This window comes from Neolamprologus multifasciatus, chromosome 23 (genome assembly GCF_963576455.1).
Source record: "Neolamprologus multifasciatus chromosome 23, fNeoMul1.2, whole genome shotgun sequence".
Taxonomy (NCBI): domain Eukaryota; kingdom Metazoa; phylum Chordata; class Actinopteri; order Cichliformes; family Cichlidae; genus Neolamprologus; species Neolamprologus multifasciatus.
Genome location: NC_140460.1, coordinates 15,363,708 through 15,385,839, shown reverse-complemented (window position 1 = coordinate 15,385,839; position 22,132 = coordinate 15,363,708). Strand labels below are relative to the sequence as shown.

Sequence of the window (22,132 nt, the reverse complement as noted above, 5' to 3'; positions counted from 1 at the left end):
CAAGAGCCACCCATTATAGCAAATGCCGTAGGAAAAAAAAACTCACAAGAGGACCAATTCCTTTTCAATAGCTTTATTAGAACAAATTTCCTCATTCGGAACGGAGCAGACCAATGCCTTAATCTGTAGCCTCCTGTTCCTGAGCCCGGAGGAAGCTGGCCTTCTTCTGGGCGACACGGTCTTTCCTCTGGGCCAGAGAGAGCTTGGCACGGTTCCACCTTCGCAGAAACACACATAGACACAATTAGAATTTAGTTTAAATTAATTGCGTCAGAGCCGCTGTGGCAAAACTAGTTCGAAAAGGCACTGGAGTCATGGTATTCCCTATGAATTAGCCTAGATCTCAAACTGATATTTCCCTCCCAATTTCAAATTTCAGTTCTGAGAAAGTAAAGTAAAGCCCAGGTATCTCTTCTCACCTCTTCTTCTTGACTTCTTTGGGAGGCTTCTTTTCATGGACTGGGTTCTCGCGAATGGCAGCATGAGCCTTTTTGTACATTTCCTCAATCTGAAAAATGGATAACGACTCAATCTTATGTCCTAAAACAAAACGATTTTGGATTTCACAATGTACACACACAAAAATTAATTCGATTATTATCATTTGGCTGATTTTTCAGCCCTAAACTATTCTAAGAACCAAAATGTTCAAATAGTGGCAACTACATCAATGATGAAATGCTTCATTCATGCACTGCATCGCTCATTCCCCACGCCAAAATCCTGCTCCCTCATTTTACCAGCTGAAGTAGCTCCGCTAAAATTGCTCAACACACAAAACTAAGCTGGCAAATGTGTTGAGCAAATGTTCTATGTTGAGACGTACAAAGGTACAAATTTGCTGTGATTGATGTAAGATTTGTAAGTCAACAGCTTCGCCTCAGGAAGTGACATGAGATCACTTTAGAACTAAATCTCAAACCATTATCACACATTTTGAAAACCATCAATACCCTGTCACTGGGATTAGAATGTTCTAGTTAATTACTTTGTGAATGGCAAAGGGCCATTGCTTAGTAAAGCCCAAGCTTAACCTAGATTAACTACAGTTACAGTGCACAAGGTTCAATATAACAAACAAAAAAACACAAACCCCCCGCCCCAAATATATTCCAACACTAAAGAAAACTAGAGCCCCCCCTGCCACCTGAAATTTGAATAAATCTACAAATCCACACAAAACTCAAATGTCACAATAAAAACACCAGCTCCCTGCCATTTCTGTACAATGCAGAACAGACTAAAGGTAATTTTATAATGCAGAAAGTGAACTTGCTGAATCAGGGGTGACTCCATTCTTGATGAAGCGAGAGAACTGTTTCTTGTAAGCGTCCTCATCCTCCTCCATCAGATAGCTCATGTACTCAGACACGTTGATGCCCATGATGTGCTTGCGGTGGACCTCAGCGTTGAACTCTTTGCTCTCTGTATCATACCCAGGGAAGCGCTTGGTGCTGCAGACAAAAAAAAAGAGAAAGCACTGTTGATATCCAGTGCAGATTCCACACACTTGGTCTCATCTGTGTCTATTTAAATTATTCGTCGAATACAAAAAAGGTTCAGTTAAGCAAGTTGTCAGATTTTCACTTCGGTTTCCAATAAGTTCACTTAGCCAAGACCAAGGCGACGTCCACACTAATGCGTTTTCGTTTGAAACCGCATCGTTTTCTCTCCGTTTTGGCATCCCGTCCACACCGAGACGGGGTTTTGGCTGATGGAAGACGTAGCGTTTTGAAAACACGGTGCTTTTTCTCAACATTCTGCCGTGACGTTTCAAAGAGCCAGAAAGTAAATAAGCGGCAGACTAAATGAGGCAGGTCAAATCTTCTTTTGTTTCACGCGTGCGCAGTACTGGAGTGTAAGCGTTTTCGGCCGTTTCAATGTGGACGCACAACTCTGTGAAAACGAGGACGCAGAGTGTTTTCAGACGAAAATGCCGTTTTCAAATCTATCTGGGCGAGTGTGGACGTAGCCCAAAACTGCCTACCCTACTCCACTTTCCAGTGATCGGGTATTGTTTTTAAAGATTTGGACATTCTAGTTTTCTGTTCTCACTGGACCCAGCTCTCACTGAGAATGCAGTTTCAGTCTCTTTGGCGTTTTATGTTTCTACTGTTTGCAGAGGAGCATCTATTCTCTCCCTGCAACACGCAGCTAACACTTTCAGTAAATAAGGTCAAACAAACTGCCTCTAGGTGCATTACTGCCATCTTCAGGGAGCATAGGCGCATTACAAGATATCAAGTGCAGACTAAGAAGTAAAATTATTTTAAGAATTAGTTGCATAAACCATTTTATTTCTAATAATAAAAAAAAATGCGCCTTTTAAAATAGTGGCCTCCCCAGAACAAACTAAATATACTTTCTGTCAAGCAAATAATAGCGGGTAAGATGAACTAGTGAAATAAATCTACTTAACAACATGCTTTTAAAAGAAAAGAAAGGCATCGAGATCAAAATACAACCTGAAGTTATTTTTGCCTACAACGTTTGAACCCAACACATTTACTCATATTTGTGCAATGCAGTGTAAACTATTCTAAATGAAGAATCAATGATCTCAAAACGCTATCTATATATATTTTTTTTTTTAAACTAATGGACAATTTTACATACAAAACCTACAATGTTCACAAGCGAAATATGCCGTGCCGTCCACAGTCAACCTTTACAGTTACTTTTGCAAGTCTGGACACACTGCTACTGTTAGGCTACCAGCAATCACCAGAAACTCACGAATGCCTTTTTTCCCCAACATCGATCGTCACCGATGAATAGCAGCGAAATTAAAGGACTCTGATATGAGATGATTCTTTTTTATCCAGCTTGTATGGCTGGAGACTTAAAGACATGCCACTAATTGCTTCTCTCTTGTCTCACAGGCTTCACATATTGCAAAACTCTGTTTCAATTACAAAAACAAATAAAATTCCACACAGAACAGCTGCAGGATCAAGCATTATCCACCTGCAATTAGGCATACTGTTTGTGTAGCTTGTGAGTTCAGATACACTGATGGTAGTGAGTAATACAGTCAACCGAAAGCGGAGGATATCAGCTGCCTCGTTTTACACTTGATCTTCAGATCCATCAATTACTTCCACATGTTTGCGTTTGTAAGACGAGTAACAGCAGGATAACATTCAGTAGTTTAACGTTTGTAGCTTGTATATGAAAAAATAAATAAAAATCCCGATGCTTATTTTATTATTGCTTTCCTGCTCGGTCCGACTCAATAACTGTGCAGCGATTAACTCCGTAAAACGGCGGATCCTTAACTGTGCCAACAGAATAATAAACAGGCTAGCGGGAATCTGATCGTTTTATCTTTTACTTTTCATGCTGAGGAAAAGATAACTGTCCCACGTGTTCACCGCAGCACTTAAAGCAGAAATCCAAAGACCCGTTTCTGTTCTTCGTTTTTTGTTTAAGTAACACAAGTTTGGACGTTTCTGACAGCATTAGGATGACAGCTTTGTTGTTCTTTTTATAAGTCCATCTTCTGCAAAGACTCATCTGACACGATGCACTGGCTGTCTCATTCAAAATTCGCAACACTGACAAGCTGATGGGTAATTTGAAAGAAAAGGGGCCAGGTGGTGGGTGTGTTACGAGATGCACACATTTGCAAAGCAATGTTCTCTCTGCCGACAGATTATTACATGTAATCATTCCCACACCTAATAGCCTTACTTATTCTCTGCTGAAGAAAAGTGACACATTCTCCCACTCAAAACACCTGTGGTTCTGACTGAGGTACTGTGATTGAAACCAACCACTTTTACCGAGCTGCTTCTGCAGAGTCTTGAAATAATTCAAAGCACTGTCACACGATGGGATTCAATTCACAAACAACTGCTTTTCTACCGCCACCCAAACCAACTGAGGTACTTCAGTAATCACTTTATGACACGGTAGTAACAGCCTTCGACTCAAAGACGCTTTATCAAACAAAAATTGGTGGAAAACTCAAAGACAACAAGCTCAACATAAAAGGTCTTTTTCTCAGCAGGCGAGGTGCAGGCAACACTAATAACAGTAATGATAAATATTTTCTATCAAGTTTCCTCAGTTAGCACACGCAATACCAAGACCGAAACTAACCGTTACATGTAAACCAACTTCTAATTGCTGAGACTTGGCCAAACGCTTTCCATGAAAGTCTGTGGTTCAAACTCAACACGAGTAGCACCAAGATGTTTAATTTTCTGCATCCATCTATGGCATTTACGGGGCTTTTAGACTTTAACTAGACGTAATGATTTACTCCTTATGACGTCCATACAAAATATTACAGGATGTAAGACCGTCCCTTAAGCAATTTCTCAAAAGTATAAATATTTTAAGAACTAAACTGCTGGAGCGTTTTTTGCAACAAGAGCTAGAAAAGCATTTTTGCTGCCCAGCACCAAAATGTGATATGCCAGGCAGCACACCTCACACCTGGGTATGTTTTGTTTTTGTGACTGTAAAAGTTACCTGTGTGGAATGGACAGGCCTCCATCCACAGCCCCCTTCAGGGCACCGAACACCTTGTTGCCTGTGGTGGTTCTAGCAAGCCCAGCATCCAGGTAGCAGGAGAAAGCGCCTGGCTGACCATCAATGCTCTCCACGTTGAACTCGTCACCTGTCACCTCAACCTGGCCTTCGTACACCTTATCCAGGCCAAACTTGTTCAGGAGCTGCACACAGAAAATGTCATTTAAGAGCTTTAACAGCTGGATATTTCTGGATCAGCAGTCAAAAACCTTTATTCTGGTTTCCAAGACTGTATCTATACAAATTTGCCCTGATTTCAGCAAATCGTTAGGAGGCTGACATCTGCTTAAACATTCTCAAAGGACTATGAATTTCATCGCTAAAATTTCAGGTCAATTTAAGTCTCTTGGAACAGGTTTAATACATACTCTGCGGGCCAGCAGCAGACCAGTGCAGTAGGCTGCGGCGTAGTTTGTCAAGCCCACAGTGACTCCATACTTTGGCAGCTCGTGTGAGTAGGCAGCACACACGATCATATCACCCTCAATCTTGGCATAGGCGATCTGCAACACAAGCGCAAGGAAATGAATTCACAGGAAGAGAAAAATCTTAGTGTATTTATACTCTGGACTATAAAGCAGCTCAGCATGATGCTGCTGCACATCACAATGATTTAATGGCAACTAATTTTAAACTTTTTATAGATTTAGCAAGATTTGGTTATTAGAATATTGCAGCTAACAAAAGAGAAACTGACTTGGTGATAAAATAAACCTGATCTCTAAATATGAAAGTAAGTGAATTTCGGGGTGCGTGCTTTTATTTTTCCTTTTCTTGTGATGCTTAATTTTGATCTGCATGAGCAAGCCAGACTTACTGCTGTCATAGTTATACCAGCACCAACTTGAATTAGCTTAAGTCTGCAATGCTCTGTTCATCAAAAACTACTGTGCTGTACCTGTGAAGTACGCATATGCACAGCTTTTTACCCTTGAATTAAGATGGGCATGAAGGATATGAGCTGTTAAAATGATCTGCAAGCCAGCTACTACCCAGCAAACATGGCTGAAACAGTAGAACCATTTTCCCAATTAAATCTTCCTGCATTACGAAGGAAAAAATGGTACGATAGATGGCAGGATGATAAGGTTCTTAACAGCAACCCAGCTCCGTTTCTGACAAATTAAGCAATTCTAAACATTAATGCAATGAAGAAACGAAACTGGTGTGCCATTCTGTAAAAATGACTGACAAACACTTTAGTTATCAAATTATTAGGGCTGTCAACCTTAACGTGATTAACATTTTGAACATATTTAACCCATCTGGAGGACAGAATGGACAAACTTTGGACAAACTGCCCGAAATGCGTTGACAGAGACACGTGATGGTGGATCAATCCGCGTTAACACATCAACTTTGACAGCCCTACAAATTATTAAAGTCAACGTCACAAACATCTACTACCATTAACATGTTTTTAAAAATATACACATCACTTCTCTGCCCCTGACATCAGCATTATAAATGATTAACACAAGTGGTTTGGTGGATCTGTCAGCTGATTTGGGTAAAAGGTGGACCTCAGAGTGAGGTACAGAGGAACACCAACAGCATATACTCTGACCCTTTGTCAGCCAAATGTTGTAGTGTCTGCCAGATATTTTGACCTCCTGCAGTTATAATGGTGCAGGCGCAACAAATGCTTACCTGGCAGATGATGTCCCTGTTGGAGAAGCGGACAATCATCCGGTACTTGGGTGTGTTGTACTTATTCTTGTCCTGAACGACCAGGCGCTTGCGAGCAAAGAAGTCAGTCTTGCCCTCTGTCAGACACAGAAATCATGAGTTACTAACAGAACGACAGCCATAATAAGACAAACATGAAACGACTGGGAGCATCACGGGTATGGGTTACCTCTCCTCCTCCTGAATTTGACCTGGTACCTCTTAAAGTAGGCCTTGTTCTTCACCACTTTAACAAAACCCTGAAAAAAAGAAGTATCAACTTAACAGCAAGTTCAAAAACTAAGACAGACCTTTACTCCTCAGTGAGACACTTGGAGATTGGTTTACAATGCTGCTATGAGCTGGACTGTCACTGTCAGATAGAAGAACTACAGTCGGTTAACATCAGCTAGCCGACCCAATGAAAATCAACGGGAGGAGTTAGCATAACTGCTAAGTAGGGCAGTCGCTAAGCTACAGGACCAAACGTAGTTTTAAAAATATTAATTAAGAGGACGTGATTTTAAGGACCTACTGGTCACACATCAATGTAAACAATTAAACATTTTACAGACAACAGGAAGCGGTAACTTTGGAAAGGCAGCAGGTAGGCCACGTTTAAGAAGACCAGGGTAGGCATTGGCAAGACTGAATCTATCTTCATCTGAACACCAGCAATGTGTTTTCAAACATCTGACACCACACAGCACAAGATGTACGCCTAATGTATACATATAGGCACATATGTGGACAGATTACAAACCATTTTGCAGTCTTTTTGTCTCCTTATGAAGGAGCCCGGAGCCAAAGACTGGGGCTTGACTCCGCTGCACTGGAAAAAGGAAGATCATCGTGCGCACGCTCAGTAAGTACCGCGTCACAGGATGAGCCATGCCGCTTTGGAACCTTGGATTCACAACACTGCCTCCTAGAGAGCTGGGGAAGCTATTTACCCGATTATCTGCTTGGGGTTTTGGTGCGTGTTTTGTTTTTTGTTTTTGTTTCGGTGTTTTAACATTCCCGTGTAAAATCATTTAGATTACATCACATTTCCAACCTCATCCCCTCAGAATCAGCTGGTCTTTTCCGCTCCTATCTCAGCCTGTTGTAGGCAGAAAGAAATAGTAAGTCTCGACAAATGCATGTTTCATGAAGCACGTCACCAAAGTTGAGGTGTATGTCAAGTTTGCAGCTGCATTCCACTTAGCTCCTTCAGTTTCAGACTTTGTGCATAGCCACTGACACACCCTGTCATGGATAATGAATAGAGTCATTTTCAATGTAGTTAACTTGCAAGTTGTAATGTCTGCTGTGGAAAAGCTCTGCTGCTTAAAGTTTTCATTTATCTCCTTTTTTTCCTCAGAATAATCCACAGACACAAACGCAACCTCTTTTTCAACCTGTTGCAAATAAAGTGAAAGTGGAGTGTCTCAGTAATGTTCCCAGACAGGAAACACACTGTTGAAATGTAGTGTCAGTTTTCAGTTCACAGATGCACCAAAAACTGCTAACAGTAAGTGGTGTTTTATATTATAGCATATCTGTTAGTTCGTGATTTTTGTCTGTGTGAGGTTCCCTGTCTACATCAATAAATCACGAACTAACAGATATGCTATAATATAAAACACCACTTACTGTTAGCAGTTTTTGGTGAGTAAGATATAGAGTAGCACTAGGTTCTGTGCCAGGACCAATACTTTTCACATTTTTCATGCTTCCAGACATAGCCAGCACTCGGTGTCTCAGGAGGGCAATGCTGTCCCATCCTGGGCAGCTCCTGTTCAACCTCATGCCCTCTGGCAAGAGGTACAGGTGTTTAAAGTCACCTTTTTTTCCTGGGACATCAGAACATTGAACAATAAGGCCAGTGATTGGACATAGTAAGCCTCACTCACCACCCCCTACCTGTTAATATTCAGTACAATTTTCACACAAACACCAGCATAACATGGCACAATATACAGTAACACCCACAACATGGCTGTTGCAAAAACAAAGGAATCTTTACCTTTATCTTTACAGCACTGTAACCTAACTGAGCCATTGATACAAGTCATGATGGATCCTTTTTTTCATGATGTTTGCCCCCCAATCTATGTCGCAGCTGAAATCAATGCTAATCAGATCAATAGCACCGCGAGATCAGATATCAAGTAAATAGAGGGTCAGTGTTGCTGATACCATACCTTTAACTAATGAAAGCAGCTCATCAAACCATCATAAATTTGCAAACTCTGAACACATTTTAATGACCACTAAATCGCTGTGATTTTTATTTTCCACATTAATTAGTTAACACAATAAGACACACTTTTCAGCTTTTCATGTATTTGGAAACTGGGTTTTTTGAAGACGTGGAATGTAAATGTGTCTGTCTTTAAAGCACTTTTTGTCAGCTTATGTTGTTTAGCTGTATTATAGACTATAAATAAAATAGATGTGACCATCAACACAAAAGGTTCAGACAGTTTTCATAGTGCCATTGAGCTATATTTTTTGTTTCCGAAGAAAATAATTGATTTAACATAATTCACCGAGCTACATACTGAACTCAGAGGGTAGAAACAACGTATCGATTTCATCACGGTAGTATCAACTGGACACCAGTACACGAGTCCACTTCTACAGACCAGACAACAATTTACCAGTCATCTGTTCTCCAGTTTTGGTAAGCCCATGCTGACTGTAGCCTCAGTATCCTGTTCTTAGCTGACAGGAGCAGCACCTGGTGTGGTCTTCTGCTGCTGTAGCTCATCTGCTGCAAGGTTTAGAGATGCTCTTCTGAATACTTTGGTTGTAACAAGTCGACATTTCAGTTATTGTTTCCTTCGTTTCAGCTCAAAGCAGTCTGGCCATTCTCTTCTGACCTCTGGCATCAACAAAGCATTTTTTACCAGAGAACTGCCACTCACTGGATTTTTTTTTTTCTGGACCATTATCTGTAAACTCTAGATAATCCCAGTAGCTCGGCAGTTTCTGAAATACTCAGACCAGCCTATCTGGCACCCACAAATATGCCTTGTTCAAAGTCACTTAAATGACTTTTCTTTCCTTTCTGATGCTGGCTTATTATTAATGAGCAGTTGATGATGTGTTACTAATAAAGTTGTGGGCGAGCATATATACAGTAAGAGAAAATAAAGACCTCGTTGCATCCCATCAGGGTAGATCTCTCTCTGAGTGTAGTCACATTTGTGGTTCCAAAGCAGAAAAGGAGTCATAGACTGCATTGAAGACACTGGTCTTATGCTGTGGTGCTATATAAATGCAACTGAATTAATTGGAATCTTTTATTTTCTATGCAATTACGGGAATCCACCGTTTAACATAAAAATACATTTTCCATGTCCTGATCTTTGACAGTGCACTTTGAGGTGTGGTCAAAATCAAGATAGTACAGTAGTATGGATGTTAATCAAGTCTGCATCAAAAATTGAGCGATAACTGTAGACATCAGTTAGGAGTGTGTGACTGCAAACAACACAAGCAAAGTCACATCGATGACGCTCCTTCACAATAATTTGGCTTTTTGCTGGCTCAGCCAATATTAGCACGAAACATTATAAAGATCTATTTATAAAAAGCCAGCCCACTTTCTCATCTATTTTAAGGTCTCTGTGACTCAACTGTTTCGTCATAATCTACCTCAATAGTGTGCGTTACAATTTGGGTGCGTAGTCATAAGTATGTAAATATTTATGGTTGACGGGCTGAGATGTGATTGTTGGCGGTGTCTCAGAGTTAGAAGCCTACATTCACTGTGGTGTTGCCAAGTGTCATCTATAGTTCGAGCTGCTTTTCAGCCACTGTCATGAAGGAAGGAGTGTCCAGCTTGTCAACAAAAGAAATGCGTCACTGCTCTCATGTGAAACCTGAAAAGTAGGTTTCATGAGTGCATGGTATGTAATTCTAGTCAGTCGAGTCATATTTTTACCAGAGCAAGTGATTGCTGCATTATGAGCTACATATAGCTACTGAAGGCACTTTGATTGAGGTGCCATATTATAGATATTTTTCAAATTAATATTTCCTCATACGTTAAAGTAGTTTTTGAAGGTTTACACCAGAGTTTTTTCTGGACTTGTTTTTGGTGTTTTTCTGCTTTTTCAATGAAGATCAGATTATTTAACTGAAATTTATAAAGACCAAAGTGTTTGTACTTCCAGGTTTCATCTAACACAGGTAGTTTTCTCTCAGCAATGAATTTCAGGTAAGAAAATTAGGTAAGCATTACAACATATGTGTGGAGCTCTTTTCTTTGACTTGAAGATTTTACATTGTATAGACACACTGGTTGCAAATTAGAAGCTGTTGAAAAACAGTCATGACATGAGGTGATGTCTGTCGTATCGTTGGCAAAAAGACAAATAAGCCTAATTTGAATGTGTGTGAATGGTTCGCTTTTTAATATCCTGTTCCCTGAATGCCTTGTGTATTCTGTAGCGTGTTATGACACTTTGGAGCTAAATTTAAATAAGGAAAAAAGGCATAATTATTTGAAAAGTACTTAGACAAACCTAATACAGCCTTATAATTTTGATTCCTTTCAAAGATCTTTCATATATATCTGCTTCTGTCTTTGATAACAGGATTCTTTACGTATTTTGTTTCTTAAAATGTCTTATCCATATTTTAAACAGGTTACAACTTCTCACTCACTCTCACTCTTAGTTTATAAATATTGTTAATGAAACTTAATTAATTCACTAACCAGCTTTTCAACAAGATATTTAACATAATGTGAAAAACCTGTCCTGGCAAGCAGGTTTAAGGTGTCACTTTAGTTGTGTTTGTACAGTTTGTGTTGCCGCGGAGCGTGATCATAAAGAGCAAAAGTAATGACGTCCTCGGGTACAGCCAGAAGCACAGCAGCTAAATCATCTGTCATCATCAATCTAGCTGATGACCTTAAAGCTGTTCACAAGGAAGAGCATAGGGAAGAAAACGTAACTTAATTCCAATATTTTCTATAACAAATGCACGATTTTCCCTTTTTAAAAAAAAAAAAAAAAAAAAAACTTCTTTTTTTTAACAACGAATGAAAGAAATTACGTATTGGGGTGCAGTTGCGCAGTTTGAACGCTTGGTGTCAGTATTGTTCCAAACCGGGCATGCTCTGTGGGATGTAAACACTCGGGTAGGCCGCCGTCTGTCCCAGCTCCGCAGACATTTGTGTACACGTATTACGGCTGCATGGGTTGGACCCAAGAGTCAATGGGAACGAGCTAACTTAACGCTGGCTAGCTTTCAAGTGGAAACCGATCTAGGCTATCTTGGGTAACATATGTACTTGGGTGAACCGTGTGAAAACCTGTCGTTTTCTCATAGTATCAGGACTAGCACACTTTCGTGCATGGGAAGCAGGCGACGTCTGCTGCGTGTGGCTAAAGACGGTTCAAGGTAAATGATGTTCTTGCTATTTTCGGGCTATGTCTAAATACTGGAACGATCAGTAACTCGTAAAATCTTAGTTCTCACCCGTGACTGTTAACGTGAACGGTGTGACATTACTTTAAAGTAAAGCAGATTATCTTTACTTAACTCAAAAACTGCGGTTTAGTATTAGCGTGTATCACGGCTTGTTGGCGCTGTTGCTTGTGTTAAATGTTTGCTGTTGATCTCCAAACTACTTTCTAAAGGACTCGGGCTATCGCCTGGAACAAAAAACAAAAACCTAAAAACACTTCATCCTTTAATAAGCAGTGTATTTATTCTTGCAGGGCAGTGTCTGTTAAAGTCACATTTATTCAACATGTAACCTCCTGTAGTGTTGTCCGACGCGTCGACTTTAGAGCCTTCTGGAAGACATACAGTGTGCATACTGTTGCATTTGATGCTAGATCTCCATTTCGTCATTTCACAACATCAGCAAGCCATAAAAGGAATCGGGAGCTCGGCGTCTTATACATCTGTACTCAGCTTACTGCCCGTCCCCTAAAGTGTTTTTGATAGGTAAACAATATTATGTGTATGTCAGTAGACTAAGCAAAGGATTTAAACTGCTCAGCAGTAGTGTTGGCTGTGTTGCAGCTAAGCATATGCGTCAGTCCAGCTGCAAAGAAGTGACTTGCAAGTTGCAACAGCTCTCAGAGTAGATATCAAGCGGACTTTTAACGCACCAGAAGTTATTATAACAGGAAGAAACGTCACCAGACTCCATTAAAGCGCTTTTCATTCGTACTTTAAATTCCTAAAGCAATTTAAACTGATGTAAATGTATAATATTGCCAGATTAACAACATAATACAGTGCATTATATTGAGGGATGCGCAGACTGTGTTTTTTAGTTTAATATAGAGTGTGCCAATTCACAAAAGTCATCTTAGGCCTCTATATTGGGTGACGGGAAAACCATGCGATATTAGAGTAAAAACCGTACCGATCACAGATGTCCTATGAGCTTGAAAATGGCGGGGAGGAAGAACTCTGTTAACAGGAAGAATTTACCAGCAGATCCAGACTTAGTGAGGAAGGGCTATCTACCTTAACTGTTCAGAGAAGGAGAAGAGAGATGACAAACAAAGTATGTGAGAGAGAAGAGAAAAGTCGCTAATATCACTTTGATCATTTGGCCAGGTGGAAATTGATGTGACACAAAGGATAAATATCAGCTATCAATGTCATTTTATTTGCCAAAATGCCAGTATAATAATCGTTTCCTCTACCTGTACTTAGCTCATCATTTCACTGAAATAATCAGTTTCAATACACATTTACCTTTTTAGGTTTATTTTTTAGCACCTGACGACTCTTTTTTTTCAATACTCTGCATAATTTTTTATGTGATTCGGTTTATTTTGAAAATTGTCAACAGGATCTTGAGTTTTATTGTGAAAGGTTCATGTGGAAAATAAACAAGCGGACATACGATGGTTTTACTGTCATTGTTGCTAACAACAACCCATAAAAACAGGCGCCTGTCCGTCTGTAGTGTGGTTATATTAAATATAAGAGAAAGAGAGAACTTTAAGAAATGAATATAGCCACTACAGTGACATCAAAACGATGAAAAAAAATATTGCCGTAAACAGTTTATTTTGCAACACCACGAAACAAACAATAGCGTAAAATGAAACGATAGACGTTTTTATATCGTCATCCGATATATATCGTTATATCGAACCTAGCTTGAGCCACAGTGCATCGGTGAACAACTTTGGCTCATGTGGTGTCAGTTGCCAAATTCCCAACAAACACATAACAACTTCTCACTCTTTTTGTATGTCAGTAAGTCAAATCTGTGAACCCAGGGGACATGAAGCTTCAAGAACTTTCCTGTGACCCCCATATTTAAGAGTCCTTGGAGAACATGGATCAAGGAGTTACAATAAATCGTGTGTGACTAAGCGAGGCAGAGGATGATCGTGTTATGTACTCGCCACCTACACTCTATGTATGTGCCTGTGGCTGAACAAGAAAAAAGTACATTTCAATCTATTTTTGGTCATTTTACACAGATTACAGTGGTTTTCTCCCTCAGAGAACTTATCGCCAACAACTAGTACTGAAAACAAAAAGTAACATTTAACTTGTCATGAGACGAAAAGCCAAGCTGTAATTATTACTGTAAACAATGTGTCAGGTGTGTTTATATTAGCGTGTGGCCCGTGAGAAATCTTACAACTGCAGTACCTAACTGAATGCATCCAGTTAAGCCTGTGATTTCCACCCTGTGGCGCATCAAAGCAAAGATAATACCTACAAATAAAATCACCAGTAATGCATTACATTATTTGTGTAGCTCAGAAAGAGAATCCTAAAAGCCACAAATCAGTAATGCTGTCACTTCAGTGTAGTTTCAGTGTTTTGATCCCCCCCAGCCACCATTTCCCCCCTTGTGAGTTTTTTTCTTCTTCCCCACAGTTTCACTAACTGGTGTTTATGTTATCCTCATTTATAAGTATGATCAGGCAGATTGGCCTTATATTTATATTATATATGGTGTATATTTATATAAAAAAGCAAGAAAAAAAAGCCTTATAGTTAATGTTTTAGATCGGCTGTAGCTGTTTCTCCCAGTGAATAAACCATCTATTGCTGGAATTTAAGTACTGGTATTATATAAAATGAGCTGCTGCCAGCACATATGATTTCCCACACTACTGTAATGCTAGATTTTTGTGGGCCAAATGTAGCTCTCATTATGTGGGTGCACGTTGAAGAATAGCCTTCAGCAAGACCATTGAAATGCTGATGGTACACTGGGAAAATCTGCACTTGTGTGTGTGAAGTCAAAGGCCTTCCCACCTCAGAGTGTGTGTCTGTGTGTGTTATTATAAGTCAGGCCTGCGTTTTAACACCCTCACGAAGCACATGGACTTTTTTTCTCCTCTGAGATTTGGGTCTCTCATGCTCAGCCAGACAAATTTGATGTAATTCCCCTCCTAGAAATGGGAACACGAAAGCCGAGTGACTGTAAATATCTTCCTGACTGAAACTTCAAGCTTTACATTTAGCTAAGAGAGTTGTCTGTTAGGTGTTGTTCATTTTGAGTAAAGACAGTAAATGCTTCTGTCTTTGCGGTCTTTCTCAGTTCCCCATGAAGTTATTCCCTAACGCCTTCTTCTGGCCTTTCTGTGAGTTTCATTAGCTATGCACACTGCATCTCAGGGCCCCTTTGAGTTCTTTGGCAAACAAAAGAAGCAACAATCTCTGTATCCAGGATTTATAGAGAGGCCTTGCTGCAGTTGGCGTGCCTTGTTGGAAGGAATGTCTCCTAAGGCCACCTGGACATTGGCATCTGTCTAAGCATGTCCTGTCGTGAGATGATTACATTTTAGTTACTACTCTCAGAATGCTTGTATATCCTGACAGAAACATCTAATATAAAATACACTAGGATTTGTTTTTGAGCTTTACTTTTTTCAGCGATTCTCATTATTAATGAGATTCACAATTTGGCCAGGTTAAAGGAATCCACCAGTGCATGTCAGGAAATAACATGGCTGACGATTGTCTGACATCAGCCAGGTTTTACATCAGTTTTGAAAAGGCTAGATGTTCACTTTACACATTTAGTGTATGTGGTCATCTTTTCTCTTCCCATGTAGTTTTGAAGTTAGTCTTTACATTCTTCTATTTCAGTGATGCACAAAGCTTTGAGTTAAAAGAGACCTCCATGCAAGATAAAACCTAGAGAGGTCCATTTCTCAGGATCAGTTAATAATTCCCTGACAGTTTAAGTTTTCACAAAGAATAAATTTGTTAAGATGTTCTTTTAATAACGTCCATCTTTATGGTAGTTAATTTTTTAAATTTGATTCACGTGGCTGTAATTCAAATATTTATCATGATTTTCCAATCAATGAGCAGTACTGCCAATGCTTTGTTTTGGAAGCGATCGTGGCTCAAGAGTTGGGTGTTCGTCTTGTAATCGGAAGGTTGCTGGTTCGAGCCCCTGCTCGGACAGTCTCGGTCGTTGTGTCCTTGGGCAAGACACTTCACCTACCGCCTACTGGTGATGGCCAGAGGGGCCGATGGTGCGATATGGCAGCCTCGCCTCTGTCAGTCTGCCCCAGGGCAGCTGTGGCTACAACTGTAGCTTGCCTTCACCAGTGTATGAATGTGAGAGTGAATGAATAGTGGTATTGTAAAGCGCTTTGAGGGGTCCCAAAAAGCGCTATATAAATGCAATCCATTATTATTATTATTATTAATTGAATGAATGAATTGATTGGACTCTAAGCTTCATTTTACTGATTGTTTGTTTGATTGATTGCTGAAATGGGCTGAGTAAAATCTGACAGAGACCTTGCACTGCTCACATCAGTTAGTGCTGGTTTTAGTAACTCGTTCTATGCAGGTCTCAACAACTGTTGAAAGTTGTTCTGTGAGTGCTGGACTGACTGGAAAAAGCTTAGTGGTAGATGTAAAGGCCTGTGGTCTTTACGGTCATGCAAACGGTCATTTTTAGTAGGATTTCACAAATCAAATGGAAATGAATTCGTTGATGCACTCGTGGTTTATTTATAGTAAATGGTTAATATTCTACCTGCCTTGTTTTCTGCTCCTCTTTTTAAATAACCCTTCATGTGTTTGTGGGAGTGCGCTCATTACACAAACCGTTGCTGCTTTTGTCTTGTTTCTCTGCAAGGTTAATGTTACCCTCTGTGTGTTCGGATGTCTTTTTGTTCTCCATCCATGTTGACTTAATGCAGAGACACTGTAGAGCTGCAGAATGAGGATTTGTTTGTTTAGCTCTGTCGTCATATCGCTGATGAAGGTCAGTAAACGTGTCCCCCACGGTGACAGGTCAGCAGCTGGGTGGTGTTATGAAAATAGTAAAGTTGGTGTATCAACTTCCTGTTTCTCTCTGTTCCAGAATAGACTTGGCACAGGCCCCTGTTTATCTTAGATGCTATGTCTTTTATGACAAAGTAAAGCATCTTTGTTTTTCTAGATGTTTCATATTCAGTGGGATCAATCATATTTTTTTAGTCATTCAGAGTAGAGATGCTAAACTATGCGTAAACAGCTTAGTGAACCAGCAAAGTCCAGTCGCCTTCTTTTCAAGCTCCTTAGACTACCATGACCTGGATGACTGAGGACCTACACAGATGATACTGAACGAGTAAAGGTTCGTGCAGTTTTAGGGAGCCAGCATGCATTGTTGCCCAAAGAGGGAAAATTAACAAACAAAATAATAAGATTGCAGACAGCGCCATAGGATGGGCTGCAGAGAGGGCATTGCATTTCTAAGCTGACACAGTTGTGTTAGAGATGGCAGTTTGAGCCAATAGCACGATAGTGTAATACGTACAGGCTGTTGTGTCCTTAATTTTGCATTGTGTATGTGATGGATTGAGTTTTAATGTGTTTTCTCTGCATATTGTTCATGGTCTTTGTTTGTTTTTTGGATGATTGAGTTTATAATAATGATTGATTAATGGGTTTCAAAGTGAAAGTGTCACTGTCAGTCAGTGCTGTAGTTAGTCTCTCAGATAGTGAGTTGTTTTTGTTTTTTGTAATCTTTACATTGTAGTTTTGCTTCTGTTTGTGAGATGACTGCTCGATGTCATATACTTTAAGTTTGTGGTGAAATGAGGCTGGAAAAAAAAACTGTTCTGTCTCCTTTTTAGATCTGTTACTTCAGATTTGCATTTCACGTCAGTGGTATCCAAAGCTCAATAACATCAAATCACTTCATAGTGAAGATACTATATTAAAGGACGGTTTCTTATATTGTCACGTAGTCTGGCTGTTTCTCTTGACAGGTGGAAAAAAAGCTTAGCTAAGACACTTTCAGTGTGCACCATAGTTCATTCCTATCACCACACTTACCACAAATTGTCCCTCCTCCTATGATGTGATACTAGATACAGAAAAATTAGTCATCTTTTTCAGGGTAAGTTTTTGAAATGATTGGTTTCCTGTCAGGTCTCAGTATCCAGACTTCCTGTCAGGGTGAAGGTGAAGTTAAAAAGTGTTTCTCAGGTGTGAGGTGAATTTCTTTCTGCTGAGCACAGTGATATGCTTCCTGCTGTAATCTTGTTTCACTTGAAGGAAGCCGGTCGTTTGGAGCACTTTGACCCCTTCTGAGTTTGATCATCATATGACTAAAGGACCGTGTGTCGTTGAGTCGATCAAAGGTTCATAAGAGTGGAATACTTTTTGCGTTGGATTTGAAATATTTAAGCTGTCCTTTTTAATGAAGGCATGCTGGATTTCCTCATGGAAAGCAGCTGTAGCTTGGATTGTTTGGAGTAGCAGGTAGGAGTGGATTTAAGATGACCTGCATTCATTTTATGCTGTTATTTGATGGTTGTTCTTTTTTTCTTATTTTTATCCAGTATAGTCTCTCTTTATGATAATAGATGATCAGTTTCCAAGTGTTGCTTTGAGCCATTCTTCATGCTGCAGTCAGTAGTGTCCAGTGAAACAGAAACAGTATTGTCACCTGTTATAGTGGTGTGGCATGTAGTGCACAAAAATCCCATCCTCGGTAATCCTGAAATGTCAGTTATGACCAAAAAGAATGGACGGTACTTCTGCATTAGTAATGCTTACAGATAAAGAAAGCAGTATCTTTATTTTAAAGGGATTTATTGTTCTTATTTCCTACACCATATATATTTTTATTCTCCGACTGGTTTCTTGATTTCTACTTCAAAATAATCATTAATCTTTTCATGCGCTGACTTGAAGCAGCTCCTCAGTTTTAGCTCCTGTCCTTTGAAGGTTACCTCCACTTTAAATGGATAAATGGTGTTTGGCTATCCCCCACAAACTGGAGTGAGCTTCTGTGTTCACGGCCAAACTTTCTGCAACTGAACATTTGTCTCGTACGGATTACTTGCACATGTACTGACCTCATTATTTAAAACTTGGACCTTTTTTAATATGAGCATCAACCATTGTAACGCACATATTGCAAATGTGCAAGTAAAAGCATAATGTTTCTCCTATAAAGTAAATAAAATCCACAGAACATCATTTTAAGAACCTCCAGAATTGTGACAGAATTATTTTAATCCCATCCTTGGTCGACGCGCCTTTACTGGAATACGAGCAAGTCATTTAAAGTATTGATTGTGGTATCAGAAAGAGACAGATTTGTTTGCCAATGCTGACTTTGTAAACTAAGCAGGTGTATCGATCCAGCTGACACTGACTCCTGGTGCTGCTTCCAACAAAGCTGATAATGTAGCACTAAAGGCTGCTGGGATGTATTGATATTCTATCAGGAGGAAGATGTTTTGATAAATATTTAATTCTTTGTGAATGTAGGCTTCATATAAGTGACTGGAAGTGATGTTAAGTGGTGTAGTTCAAACTAGGATGTGGTTAGTGAAAGTGTTTAATACTGTAATTCTGATGAAACAGAGATTTCAGAAGGCTTGGGCTCATGCTTCTCATCTTCTGCAGGTGGCGACAGACAAGGTTGCTGGTAAGCTGAGTTCTACTCTCTCATGGGTGAAGAACTCGGTGTCCCACACGGTCAGTCAGATGGCTAGCCAGGTGGCCACGCCCACATCCTTGCAGACCACTGCTACCTCCTCCTCCACCTCTTTGTCCTCGCCTGGCCTCTCCCCATCCTCACCGGCCCAGCTCAGTCCTGATGATGTGGAGCTACTTGCCAAGCTCGAGGAGCAGAACAGGTAAGCTTCTCGTGCGAACTGACTCATGTTTGATTTCAGGTTGCGTGGCACAGGATGGACTGTATTGAACCATTCTTTGAGACAGTTTGTGATGTAGTTGTAGAGGGGTGGAGAATACAGTCTGACTGGTTTGGAGACAGTTGGAAGAACTGGTTTTTGGACATTGAGACCTTACAGAGACACAAAGTTAATTTCCTCTGGACAATGTAGACTATAACCTCTGTTTGCTAGTCATGAAGCACAATCCTTTGTCAAGATTCTGCACCCAAAGTTGCTCACCAATGCTTCTGTCGAAATAAGAATGTGCGTGTCGGTGTAAAAGAGGAAAAAGTGCTTGTATGACTGAATGGTGTGAATGAGGCCTGTTTTGCAGTACTGTACAACGCTCGAGTGCTGAAGTAGAGTAGAAAAGCACTGTATAAGAACCATTCTATTTACCATTTACCAAGATTATGATGGCATATGACATGTGAGCAATACTCACCGACCATTTAAGGTAAACTTTGCTAATAGTAGTATTAACTATGAAGTAAGATTTTAGAAAGTTGATAGTAGGGCTGGGGAGTACATTATAAGTATATTGATATGTATTAAAATTAGGCATAGGGTAAATAGATAAAATTCCTTCATATAGGGCTGTTCAAGAACAAAGGTCACAAAGTGATTTAAAATTTCAAAGGGGTCTGATAATACACTTTACAGTATGCTGAATTTAAATTTATGGCGTTTTGAGAAAGATTACCTTGTGTAAAGCTGTGCCAGCATTTATATTTCGCTTCTTTTACTCTTTGTAGTGCTTGCCCATACACTTTCTTTCTGTGCTCTGCAAGCAAACCTGGCAGGAACCTCATTGGAGCCTTCCCAAAGCTATTTTAGCCAGAGCCAAAAAGAAAATCACCGGCGTTGCAATGACTTTTTTTTTTAAAAACTGGCAGGCTGTGAGGCTTACCACTTAAGCATGGGTATCATAGGTGGACATGGGCCTGTTTGTCTGTCATGGTTCATGTCCACTACTTCAGTATTATCATTTGGAGCTTTTTAATGACATTAATTCATAGCTGTACGCTTAAATGCCCATTCTAACCCAGAACGGGCCATGTGCAAGCCCAGTTTGCACCTGTGAACGATGGTTTGTTGATTTGTTGAAACAACACAAGCAAAAAGTGCGCCAGAGTCAACATACACTGTTTGGATTTAGTTGTGCATGTCATCATGAATTTATGGTATAGCCGCATGGAGACAGTGAAACATTGACTGGAATCACATTTACTGAGTATTGTTATTTTATTTATCTCAAATAGATATACCAGAAAGTCTTACTAAGCTTCAGGGATTTTCCAGTAGCTCATGACTGAGAAACTTGCGGCTTAATATGACCTATGAAATGTTCTGGTCACAGTTTATTTTAATAGTGTGATAAATCACACATGGCTTTCAGTACCATCTGATCATGTATTCAGCTAAGTAGAAAATACCAGTATTGCATGCCACTATTCAGTCTGAAAATACATGAATATGAGCTTTTTGGTCCACATTTCAGAGCTCTAGTTGATGGAATAGAACCTTGTGACCCAGTCTAGCTCATGATGTTCTAAATGTAAGTGCTAAACTCAGACTGTGACAATTGCATTGAGGGAATATTCATCCTCCTGCTTAAAGGGAAGGGAAGCAGGTTATGATGGATGATGTGAAAAGGAACTCGTTATTCTATGCAGTTTGTTCTTGTCAGCAGCAGGCACACTGAAATGTGCAAATGTTGTAGGGCATCAGCTTCCTGTACACCCCAAACAAGTTGAACTTCCTCAGGAAGTACAGTTGTTTCTGGTCTGGTTTTGTTCTGCTGTTGTTTACAATAATATACTCTAAATTGCAAGTGAAAAAATTCTTTATTCTTATTGGTGCAAATACTATCTAAGATAAGTCATAACCTAATGTAATCATATAGTGGAGTGGTTGAATATAAATTATTTAAACCTTATTGAAAATCTCAAATGCACAAAACCTTTGTCTTATTATGTTGTATTTGGGCAGTTGTGCACACCTCTCTTATTACCGTCACTGAATCATTTTGCAGCTCCTACAAATTTATCTTTTGCTACACATGCAGAAACACATTAGTAATGTTCAGATTGCAAACTAGCCACCTCTAGATGAAAGGGGGAAGTATTGATGGAATAAAAGTTAACACTCAGTAGTTAGTCAGGTTCTAGTCTGTTAACATTTAGATGCTTTAATAATGCCTTCTTCTCCGATAAATGCAAGATGGTGTGTTGCTTTTGATATAATATATCTGATAGATATCTGAATATGAGTATAAAGATTCTTTAGGAATAGGCAAGATTTCTATTTTCATTTTTACTCTTGGAATTTGGGGTAGTTGAAGGTGGGAGGTTAAAGGTACATGGGGAGAACAAACGAGGAATGCATTGAAACCTTCCCTTATCCATATAAGATAATTAGGTTATTGTTATTGTTCCTATTATTATTTATAGTCAGAACTGTAAACATTACCAGAAGTCTTTTCAGGATATCAGCTGGCTGCACCAGAAGTCGAAACACTGTTCCTCTGAAGCTACATTATCAGAAGATTGGGTCTGATACGTTTGTTAGGGCCTAAATATTCAACTTAAATGTAATCAAATATTTAACCATTCAGATCGTGCCCTGCCCCTCCCCCTGGGAAAGGCTCCAGTCTGCTTTGAATAGTATCGTACTGCTTTGCAAAGAACAGCTTGCTCTCATGGTGCAGGCACCATGTGTTCTAAAGAGAGTGAAGTGAAGAAAGTAAGAGACCGTCTGTTGCTTCTTTCTCTCTACATCATCATTTT

General features: G+C 39.7%; 2 protein-coding genes across 2 annotated transcripts in view; one reads left to right on the top strand and one right to left on the bottom strand.

The window, feature by feature from the left end:
- Positions 1 to 57: 57 nt before the first annotated feature.
- rpl5b (ribosomal protein L5b) lies at positions 58 to 7,115 on the bottom strand. The gene is made up of 8 exons (XM_085151629.1): positions 6,971 to 7,115; positions 6,398 to 6,467; positions 6,190 to 6,305; positions 4,908 to 5,042; positions 4,480 to 4,682; positions 1,277 to 1,454; positions 420 to 508; positions 58 to 218 (listed from the first exon to the last, which is right to left on the bottom strand). The coding sequence occupies exons 1-8, from the start codon at positions 6,971 to 6,973 to the stop codon at positions 119 to 121; spliced, it is 894 nt and encodes a 297-aa protein (XP_085007755.1). The 5' UTR covers positions 6,974 to 7,115; the 3' UTR covers positions 58 to 118.
- Positions 7,116 to 11,617: 4,502 nt separating this feature from the next.
- evi5b (ecotropic viral integration site 5b) overlaps positions 11,618 to 22,132 on the top strand; it is a 42,507-nt gene continuing 31,992 nt past the window's right edge. Inside the window, 2 exon segments of the mRNA XM_085150077.1 lie at positions 11,618 to 12,671; positions 19,072 to 19,304. Coding sequence (XP_085006203.1) covers positions 12,603 to 12,671; positions 19,072 to 19,304 — 302 coding nt within the window. The 5' untranslated portion in view covers positions 11,618 to 12,602.